Source organism: Pteropus vampyrus, unplaced genomic scaffold (assembly GCF_000151845.1).
Source record: "Pteropus vampyrus isolate Shadow unplaced genomic scaffold, Pvam_2.0 Scaffold432, whole genome shotgun sequence".
In the NCBI taxonomy this organism is placed as follows: Eukaryota; Metazoa; Chordata; class Mammalia; order Chiroptera; family Pteropodidae; genus Pteropus; species Pteropus vampyrus.
Window position 1 is genome coordinate 569,957 of NW_011889213.1, and position 11,354 is coordinate 581,310.

Consider the following 11,354-nt stretch of genomic DNA (forward strand, 5'->3'; position numbering starts at 1 on the left):
GATTTTTAACTTTTGCAGCAATAGGTACTTCCCTATTTTACTGAAGAAGAGGCCTGCTTAGTAGTCAAGTAATGTCCTCCGACCAAGTAGCTGATACGTGGCAGGCAGGGTTTGCACCCAGACCCAGCCAGTGTAAAAAGCTTCTAGTGTCCCAGGCCTCATACCACACTGCTTCAGAGGAGTGTGTCTGGTTGGGGGAGTGGAAGTGTCACTAAGTGGGGAGGCCGTGTGACGCACAAATTTGGTATGTTTTGTGGTTTTTCTCTAGAGGCAGACCTATTCTCAGGCATCTTTAACCAGAAACTACGTACCTAGTTATTGACGAAGCGAGTCTAGCTGTGTTACTTTCAATTTAGAGGGAATTATATTTTTTAGGCTCTTACACCTTTAATCTGAAATATTTGTGATCAAATATAGTGCCTATAACAAATGAATTATGTAGAATACATCAGCTTTTTATTTTATTTTTTTATTTTCATTCCTTAACACTCTTAGATTTGAAATAGTAAGAGGCCTTAGTAATTCATAGTTCTCAGAATCTTTTTCTCAAAGACAGCGGGGGTGAATATCACATTTTGGGAAGTTCTTTTGGTTTTGTTTTTAGAATGCTGGCTGTCCTTCATGGATCAGAGCACTAGGTTTTCTTTCCTTTTTGCTGTTCATGTTCCTGGTAGTCTCCGCCTCTTAAAGCTGACTGTAAATCTAGTACATTTTATTCTCTCTGTTTCTGGATATACATTAGATAACTATGCAAAGATAGTGCTAGTGATAAGATTTGGAATGGAAAAAATAATGTGCTTGGTACAAGATGCTTTAACTCTTTCCAGGAAGAATTAAAGCGAGATGAGAAAGATGAGGGATAGTAAACATTTTGGGTTGAGAATGCTCCAGAATGTCATGAAAAACTGTTCTTTCCCTCACTTTTCTGAGCTCTACTCTCTAGTAACTTATTATTTCTTTCCTTTATTCAATTTTACCACATTATCAGGGAAGTATAATTAAAGTTCTTTATATCTCAATGTCCATTTTTTTGCAAGGAATACTTGTTTTCAGACTTTAAAGCCAATCTTATTATTTGTAACTGAATACCTTTGAGTATTAGAGTAAGTGTAGTTCAGATTGGGCACTCAAGTGTTAATATTTTGTCTTTCTAGGAAATCAAAACTGGATTTATATATCGATTTCTTATTGTAAAGGCAAACTTCTAGTCTTAAACATTATAAAGGTATTATTTGGATTTGTAAGCAAGGAAATTACATGTTTATTATATAAGTGAATTTATTTTGAATGATCTTTTTTAATTTGAACTTTCAGAGTCTTAATCTCTAGGATAATTATGAGTGGTTAAGTTATTAATGGTTCAATAGTTAAAGCTATCATACTTAAATGTGGACTCCCTGTCATTCATTACACCTTTAATCCTACATTAAAAATTTCATAAAGGTTCAGTGTCTTTGTCTAGTGTTAACTGCCTTTTACTTTTTCTCCTCCCTAATTTGAGTTTGCAACTACCTATTATTTTTGGAATGTAGTATGATGAAGATAAATAAATTGGAGCTTTCAAATATAAATAAATGCAGTGGCCCTCAATGAAATTAGCAGGATTATATTGAAGACACTAATAGAAACTAAATGGTGGTTTTGTGGGCTTTAAACAAAAATCTCTTTGCATGAAAAATGTTTACTACGTAATAAGCTTTAAAAGAGAATACAAAGCTGTAAAAATGCTATGATCTCAACTTTTAAAAAGAAATATATATACAATCCTTGAGATAGAATAAAAGGAATTAGAGCAATATGTCAACTGCAGTTCTAGATAGGATTGTAGGATATGGGTGACTTTATCTTTTGGGTTTTTTTTCCCCTCAAAATTTTCACAGTGAGCATGGTTACTATTATAATCTTTTTAAAATGTCTTCTTAAAAGGACTGGTTTCTATAGAAATTAGTGAAAGTATACTTCTGTTACTTTATACTTTGATTGTGTCACTGGGCCTTTCCTGATAGCAAAGAGGAGCTCAGTATGCTTTAAGATATAAGTATTTCTAATGTAGAGTATGGCCAACACTCAAAGACATATTGCAAGATGCAACAGAAATCATCTTTAGATCACTTTCTGTTCTGGGTTATCGGATGCACCTGTCCCTCTCTTTACTTTCCCCCTCCATCCTCACTCCTATTGTAAATCCACTGGTGCATGGACGTAAAGTACCTGTCTTAATTTAAAAAGAAGTTTTACGAAATGATGTAATGAAACCTTTGGTAAGTGGTCCTGATTTGTGCTTCTCCAATTGCCTTTCATTACTTCAGATTGCAGTATATAAATGAGAACTGTGACTTTCGACAAACTTTTTCAGTGATCTTTACAGTAATAAGTGTCCCACTAGACAATGATTGTTTGCCTTATGACTTGTTTTTGGTAAAGTTATCCCCAAGGGGTTGAGAAATTCCAGTTTCAAAAAGCTCAGAAAGTCTTTGATGACTTGCCATTTTATTTTTCTTTTCTCTTCAGTTGCAGAAAACAGTCACACTTTCCTTTATATGCTAACATTTACTATCTGCTAACCTAAATTTAGTAAATACCTTGAGAGAATTAAGCCCTATGTCATGCCTTAAGGCAGCCACTATATGGAATAAATTGACTTCTCTCCTATTTACGAATGGTACTTGGCATTCATATTGTTGTGTACATTACTCTCTGTGTTCTGGGGTTCAGTGAAAGTGGTTATTAAATCACAAGCTTAGAATTGTTCCATTGATAAGAAATACTTTAGTTAAAATTTAGTGGAGTTCTTTAGATTAATTTATAATTTGAAAAACCAGAATTGAGATTGTGAAATAAAGCAGGCTTTTAAAAAATTTGTTTTCAGTAAAACAATTACCACAAAGCTAGTTGGCAATGATTTTCCTGGACGATTTGGCTAGTGACCTCTTAAGGATATGCAGTTCTTATGAAGAGCATTTGGTCTGATTGCCCTATGGCTCCCGTTGGTTAAATATGGTTTGTAGCTAAGCGGCCAATAAAGAGATCACAATTTGACCCTTTGCCCATGTTCTCCTTGAAAATACTACCTGCTCTTTGGCTTTAATTTACAATGATTTAAGTATATGTATAGGATAGCTATTATAGTGTTACCGTTATTAGACTGAGAAGCATAATGTAATATCAGTCATTTTGGGTGCTTTAATTTTAGGAAAAAAACTATTGTGAAAAGTAGGTATCTATTTCTTTAAATCCTTTATTAGAAGAATCATAGTTTTTTGGTTACATAAGAGCAGCAGTGTCCAATAAAGGTAGAATGCAAGTCACATATGTAATGTTAAAGTTTCCAGTAGCCACATTAAAAGAAGTAAAAAGAAATGGGTGGAATTCATTTTAATAATATATTTTATTTAATCCCAAAATATTATCAATATTTCAATACTAATGAGATATTTTACTTTTTTTTTCTTTTATTAAGTCTTCAGAATCCAGTGGCATTTCTCAGTTTGAACCAGCCACATTTCAAGTATCCAGTGGCTGGCTACATGTGGCTAGTGGCTACCATATTTCAGTATGGCAGGTCAGAGTTTCAGTGCATTCGTATTCAGTATAATCTACATAAATTGGCATATTATACAGATTTCTATGCAAATCAGATCCTGATGCTGTTAGCCTATGAGGCAGATTTTAACTTGTCCCTAATGTGAATATTGTTAAGAGTTCTAATGGCCTTCGATTACTTACTGAGGGTAGTACACACCAGGGTTACAGTGCTTCAGCATGTAGCATGTAGTCTTCTCTGAGAAATAAATAAATCAAGAAATCCAGTTTAGTGTATGTGTTTGGCCTTTCATTAAACATTCTCACTATCCCAGAGAACCATCTCAGTATACTTTGACCTGTATACACTTTAGTCTTTGGCTATTACTTGTAGTTATTTTTACAACTTCTAAAGACCACTTGGTCTGTATCGCTATTTTCATGATCCAAGCTGTTCAGAAAGAGGACTAAAGGTGGTTAGCTGGATTGGTTTCTCATACCTGAACATTTCTCTGGGGGACAACTTGTGTGCCTGGTATTTAGCTTCTCTTCTTTCTCATCCCAGACTGAGAAATTTAAAAAACAATTACTTTTTGATAAGTGAGAGAATTCCAGGCAGATCCTTGCTTACACTTTTAAATCTATATAGTCTTGGTATTAACTCTCTGTCCTCCCTGAATATCTACACTCCACATTTTGGTCTTCGTTCAGTTTACTGTATATACCTACCAGTTCACTGCAAAGGGGTGTAGGGTGGAAAGGAACTGACATCTGTTGAGCATCTCCTGTGTGCTAGGCACTGAGCTGGGTGCTTTAGACATAGGATCTCAATAGTCCTGAGGGGTAGGAATTATGATCTCTATTTTATAGATGAGAATATGGAAATCTGGAAGTTAAGTAATTTTTCAACTTTGTATACCTCCAGTAGATAATGGATTCTAGAACTTGGCCTCAGGCCCACATTGCCATTCAGTTTAGAAGGAGCTGTGATGTGGTTCCTGAGGTAGAGCCTGTGAATGTATATGTGTTGTTCTGAGCTGGGAGGGACATGCAGGATCCTTTCCAAAGTATCTTTTATCCATAATCACAGACCTGGTACCCGTGTTGGGTAGATGAGCTATTTCTAGATTATTTATCCCTCCTGGGGCTTGTAGTGACCATATGAACCCTTTGATTTACAGTTGGGACCCCTGATTCCAGCAGGATGGCCCAATGGAATCAGCTACAGCAGCTCGACACACGATACCTGGAGCAGCTTCATCAGCTGTACAGTGACAGCTTCCCGATGGAGCTGCGGCAGTTTCTGGCCCCTTGGATTGAGAGTCAAGATTGGTAAGCCCTTCTTGAGAAACTCCCCAAATGGTTAGGTTTTGGTTTACGACAAGAGATGTGGTCTGCTCTAGTTGAGCTCTGTGTTAACTATTTCATCAAAAAACTTAGGGTATAGGTGATGGGGTAAAAGAGATCAGAAGATAAAGAGGTACTCTTAGTCTTGTGTAAACATTTTTCTACATTAGAAGCACACACAGGCAGCTGTCTTTCGGCACGTTGAAATAGCCTGTTTGGTGGTAGATGTTTTCAAGGCTGATTTGGATCTCCTTGACTTGGTGAGAGCCTCTTGTGTTCTTACACTTCAGGGACATGCTACAAATATTTTTTATCTGAAAGAGAATTCTGTCATGGATAGAAGTTTGGGTCCTTGCTTCTGATTCCCCTTTGATTAAAGAGACAGAGTAGGAGAAATAGACTTGTTCAGAGGAAATAATGGTACAGAATTTCAACTATTTCCTTCACTTTAATGTGTTCAGATCCACCTATTAGTTTTGGTTTAATTCAGGCCTTTGACCTAGTTTTTCCAGAATTTGGTGAGGGGCCAGAGAGGTGATTCAGAGATGTTGGAGATCGGCCATCCTATGCCGGGATTTCTTATTTGCTACCAATAATCTGACCACATAGTTGACTGAGAATTTAAAACAAAACAGCATATCTGTCCATTTCACTCAAATATTTTATCCGTGTAGACTGTGACAGTGGATAGTAGTATCTGGAATAAGTTTTAATAATTATTACACTATATTTATTGTTGCCGAACAAGATGAATCTAAAATGATGAGTGGGTGAAAGGTGAAAGCATTGGAGTTGTCTTGGTTTTTTTCTTCCTACTTGTTGGTGATGTGTGTGTGTGTGTGTGTGTGTGTGTGTGTTGTGTGTGTTGTGTGTGTTTCAAAATCATTCTTTATCCTTCCTTTTCCTAGGGCTTATGCAGCCAGCAAAGAATCACATGCCACTTTGGTGTTTCATAACCTCTTGGGTGAGATTGACCAGCAGTACAGCCGCTTCCTACAAGAGTCGAATGTTCTCTATCAGCACAATCTGCGAAGAATCAAGCAGTTCCTTCAGGTGTGATGAAAAACTGAAAAAGAGCAGAAACTGAACCTTCTAAGTAGGGTTTTCCTGGAAGTATTTCTTTTTCACATTTGGAGAAGTAATGAGAACCTACCTTGTACTTTAAATCAAAGAAAAAGTAATTAGCCCCTTCTCAAGTCTTGGTGGCATCATTACCAGAAAGAAATTCACTTCTTTAGTCAGTCGAAGTAATAACGTGATTACGTTAATCATCTTAACATGTTGATACATGGTGTTAACCAGGTCCCCTCATAGGAAGATGACTCTTGCTTTTAAATGTTAAAGATTTGACCATAAGTGAATTCTGCTGGGCATAGCTGGTCACTTCCCTACAAGCCCAGGACAACTTACTGTCCAAACACTCAGAGGACCGTGCCGTCTTTCACAGTAGTACAGCTCATCATACCTGCCTTCTTTTCTCCCATCGTCTCCTACTGATTGCAGCCAGGTTCTGAAGCCTTTGGTTCTATTGTTTCGTGTAGTAAATGTAACACTCAATTTAAGAGGAATTTAGCTTTAAGCTAGCAAAGTTCCATCCACGGCTGCTTAGTCCACCGCTGCTTTTCATTCTCTTTCTCTCCTACTTACAGAGCAGGTATCTTGAGAAGCCAATGGAGATTGCCCGGATCGTGGCCCGGTGCCTGTGGGAAGAGTCTCGCCTCCTCCAAACTGCAGCCACTGCAGCCCAGGTGAGAGCTGGGAACACACAGTGCTGTTGCAGATGTGCTTGTATACAAAGACGTGTTTGCTCCCATGTGTTTGTTAGCATGCACCCCGACAGCCAGGGTAGAAGTGGGCGTTTTGGATTTTTAAATTTTTTATAACGAAAATAAGTTTATTTTTTTTCCTGAGTGTATAATTATTACAGAAAAGTACAAGGAAGAAAGTTTTTTAAAAATCTGAGCTGTCATTCATTCCCTCTCTTTATTTTTTCTTCCCAAGAAACCACCATGAATAGTCTAGTGTCTATGCCTTTCTCCAGGCTCATATCAACTAGAAAATACACACACACGTTATACGTAAATGGGTTTACTTCCCTTCATCTTGCTCTTTTTGTTTAATATCGTATCACGTAAATCCTTCTAAGTTAGGTAATAGAAAGCCAACTTCTTTTCTTTATTTGCTGCATTATAGTCTGGTGTAGATTTGCTGTAATTTATTAAAGTATTCCCCCCTTCGAGAGACATTCTCTTCATTCTATTTTTTTTCCATTATAAATATTACTCCAATGTCTCTCTATGTATCTTTATATATCCATGCTTTGATTTCTCTACGATATATTTCCAGGCTGCCCATTTTTATAAATGAAGTTTTTTTAGGACACAGCCACACACATTCATGTATGCATTGTCTGTAGCTGCTTTCATGCTGCAGTGGCGGGACTGAGTATTTGTGACAGGCTATATGACCCACAAAGCCAAAAATATTTACCACCTTACCCTTAGAGAGAAAGTCTGCAGTCCTTGACATAGAGCTACTAATTGGACATTTGAGGCCCAACCCAGGCATCACTGTTATTTTTGCTGTTTACATCATCTGGAATATTCTTAAGTGTCTTTAATGAGTAAAGCACCAGGAGATAGGAAGACTAGTAGACATGATACCTGCTACCGGGGCTGTCAGTCTAGTTAGGATTATAGGTACACAGACACTCAAAGTGAGAAAAGCATACAGGAGGATGTGAGTAATTTGCCTAAGAAAGTTGAACAGAGTTTCTCAGGAAAGCAAACAATTGCAATGAGTTTGAAAGTGAATGAGTTCAGGGGCTCTTGGGAAGAAGCCTGGCTGACTGGACAGTGTGTGTGGAGGTAGAGTGTGAAAACATGCTATATTTGGGAAAGAGTGGGTAGTTTGGGGTGACTGAAGCACAGGGAGGGAAGGTTTAAGTTGTTATGAGATTGGGTGAGACATCTGTCTGTGCTGGGCTGAGATATTTATACCTGGAAACAGTAGGAATTGATAGTTTTTACAAAGGTATTCGGGGCAGGTTTCTGTAGGTGAAAATTAATCACATCTCTTTTCCTCTATTAAGTGCGGTACCAATTGAGAAATAGATATGGGAATCGAATATAGGTTAAAATATTAGCTGTATTGTTTGGTAAAACAAGACTGGAAAGTGTGGCTTGGATGGGTAACCATAGGGGCTTTCTGATACCTGCCCCCCTCCCCCCCACCAGTTAGATCCTGGGGTGGAGAGATTGGGTTTGTAGAGTAGCACTTCCCCAGCCATCTATGTGGAGCTTCAGAGAGAGACTCGTACCCACAGAACAGAGAGATGGGCCCTAGAATTGCTTTTAGAGGCCAGGCCCTCGCTCCTGCCCCTGGTGCGCTCCAGGAAGGCAAGAGTGGGAGGAAGGAGGCACCAGCCTGAGTGCTGAGTTCTTCGAAGGTCTTTATGTTCGCAGAGTCTTTCTCCCAATTGCACCGATGAGTCACACATCCCCTCCCCACCCCCCCACCCCCCCACCCCCCCACCCCACCCCCACCGTGAAGAGAATAAACAGGGGCTGAAGTTGCCTTCTCAAAACTTCGAAGGGAAGTCTGTATTCTGTGGGCTTGGGTAGGGAACACGGGGAAGGGAGAGAACGGTGCTCTCTATAACTGGCATGTTGAGATCGATTTTGGAGACTTCTGGTAGCAGTGTAGAAACCAGATTGAAAGTGAGAAGGACCAGAGGCCCAAAGATCAACAGTTGGGGCTTAAATTGAGCCAGTGGCACTAGAGATTGATTTGAGAGATTAGGGAATATAGTGCCAAGGATTCGGTAACTCTGAAATCAAAGAAACCTGAGAATTTCTAACTTAGAACACTGGGTATGTAAGTCTTTTCTGGACTCTCAATTCTGTTTCATTGATTGAGATCTCTAGCCTATATCTGTACTACACTGTCTTGATCATTGCAGCTTTTATATGGTCTTTTTTGGTCAGAAGGTGTCCTATTACTTTGACAAAACTTTTGATTTTTAAGTTTCATGTGCTATTTGATCTTTTAAAGGTATCAGCCTCTTCTTTTCCCCCTGAAGTAATATTTCTTGATATGGCATTTCACCCCAGGACAGAATGGTTTTTTAATTATCCTACAGAAATGTATTTGACACTACATACATTTGAATAGGCACCCAAAATCTGCTGTTATAATTGTTCAGAATTTTTTTTTACATACTTATCTACAATGAGCTTTAGAAGGTAGGAACCATGTCTTTAGTTCTACACGTGGACACGTGGTCTCCTAGCGCAGTACATAGGGTAGGTGACCTAGAGGGAAAAGGCCGAGGATACAGGTAAAACTCCGCGAGAGCTTCCTCGGCACCACACTGACAGCACCGGGTGCCGCGGGACTGCCCGTTACAGTGCCTGGCACACTGCCTCTTTCCCTTCCCTTCACAATGGCAGTGGTGTCCCAGGCCAAACAGAACAGGTAGCGGGATGGGATGGGGACTGGTCAGAGGTATTTCCTGCATTCATTCACATGTGTGTCAACTCCCTTATTTGGCAGCAAGGGGGCCAGGCCAACCACCCCACAGCTGCTGTGGTGACAGAGAAGCAGCAGATGCTGGAGCAGCACCTACAGGATGTTCGGAAGCGAGTACAGGTAAACCAAGTCTTGGGAAAATATCCCTTTTCTTGGAGTTATTGCCTGTGGGACCTGCCTGTATCTTTTTTGAGGTTTTGACTTCGTTTTAATTCGTCTCAGAAACTTTCTTTTTCTTCTCCTCAGGGAAATCTTTTCTATTGTGTTTGTTTGTTTTAAACAGGATCTAGAACAGAAAATGAAAGTGGTAGAGAATCTCCAGGATGACTTTGATTTCAACTATAAAACCCTCAAGAGTCAAGGAGGCAAGTGAATATTAGAGACGTTAAAATCTCCCATAGAAAGTGAGTTTGCGTCACTTGAGTTTCAGGACTTACTTGTATCGACGCTGTGTTCAGACTTTGTGGGGAGGAGTCCTTAGGGGCTACTGTTGCTTAAGGGATCCTAATTACTAAGAATCAGAGTGTTCCCTCAGGTTCAGGTAGTTTTTCCTTCCTCCACAGACATGCAGGATCTGAATGGAAACAACCAGTCGGTGACCAGGCAGAAGATGCAGCAGCTGGAACAGATGCTAACAGCGCTGGACCAGATGCGGCGAGTAAGACCATCGGGCAACTTCCCTTGCGTGTCTCAGTCACCTGTGGGATCTCGGCATCCTGTGGCAAAATTTGCCTGGTTTCTAATGAGTTCCTCCTCTAGAATTGACTATAGCATGTGGTTAGAGACGGTCTGAGGAAATAAATGTTTTCTGACTTTGTTTTGGTTTCCAACCAGAGCATCGTGAGTGAGTTGGCGGGGCTTTTGTCAGCTATGGAGTATGTGCAGAAAACTCTCACGGATGAAGAGCTGGCTGACTGGAAGAGGCGGCAACAGATCGCTTGCATTGGAGGCCCTCCGAACATCTGCCTCGATCGTCTTGAAAACTGGTAAAAGATGAAAGAGAAGTTTTTCCTTTCCTTCTGGAAAGCTGTGCTTAATTACTGTCGTAACTGCAGACCCTAAGAGTTGGTACTGTATCTCAAAGGTGGGGACTTTTGCATATTCAAATTAAGTCTAAGACTTAAAGCTTTTACTTTATTTGGACAATTCTAAAAAATGTATTTATATTCCTCTATTTTAAATATGTTTTATTTCATAATTTAGAGAAAGCTTTGGTTTAGCTGTGTTTAACACAGAGACTAAAACAAACCACAGACTAAATTTTAAATTTTAGTTACTTTAATAATCTAAAACGATACATGCTCTTTATAAAGGAAAAAAGTTCAAATACAGAAAAGAAACAAAAGAAAGAAAGTCTCTTAGAACTGAATTATTCAGAGGTCCCTGCAGTTAAGATTTTGGTGACCATCACTAAATATCTGTTATTGTATATATACACATAAAGATAGAAATCGGTACATTTTTACATCGGTGGGATCATTCTTTTTATGCTCTTTTTATAATCTGTTCTTTTACACTCATTCATCCAGCAGATCTTTTTAAGCACTCTTGATGCGCAAGGCCCAATAATGGATTTGTTGCACCAGCTTAAATAAACTAAGAGAAACTTGACATGAGGGGACCCAGATACACAGAGCATGAAATTAGAGATTTAGGACAGCTCTTTGTTCATGTCCTTACTAACCCTGAGTTTTGCTAATTTACTGAAAGCGATGTTAAATGCCTGCTGATAAGGGACCCTCCCCCATCTCTGCATTCTTCACATTCTCATTTAGAGGTCATTGAGCCTTTATTAAACTAGTGGTAGACCATCAGGGAGAGACTAATAGTCTTTATTCTTGGTCACGGGCTTAATCAGCCTTTGTCTCCCTGTCTACTTTTTCTATGTGCATCTATCAGTGTTTTGAAACATAACGTCATGTCCTTTGGTCCACTGAAGATTGATGTTAAAAGGG

At 39.1% G+C, this 11,354-nt stretch overlaps 1 protein-coding gene across 3 annotated transcripts in view; it reads left to right on the top strand.

Annotated features, from left to right (window-relative positions):
* STAT3 (signal transducer and activator of transcription 3) overlaps positions 1-11,354 on the top strand; it is a 48,643-nt gene that overhangs the window by 22,598 nt on the left and 14,691 nt on the right. For 2 of the 3 annotated variants that reach the window (XM_011381210.2, XM_011381211.2), the window contains exons 2-8: positions 4,704-4,854; positions 5,778-5,922; positions 6,519-6,617; positions 9,424-9,519; positions 9,683-9,764; positions 9,963-10,057; positions 10,234-10,385. In XM_011381210.2, coding sequence (XP_011379512.1) covers positions 4,727-4,854; positions 5,778-5,922; positions 6,519-6,617; positions 9,424-9,519; positions 9,683-9,764; positions 9,963-10,057; positions 10,234-10,385 — 797 coding nt within the window. In that variant the 5' untranslated portion in view covers positions 4,704-4,726. Of the gene's footprint in view, positions 1-4,703; positions 4,855-5,777; positions 5,923-6,518; positions 6,618-9,423; positions 9,520-9,682; positions 9,765-9,962; positions 10,058-10,233; positions 10,386-11,354 lie in introns of those variants that run through there. The other variant, XM_023523936.1, reaches the window with a different exon arrangement.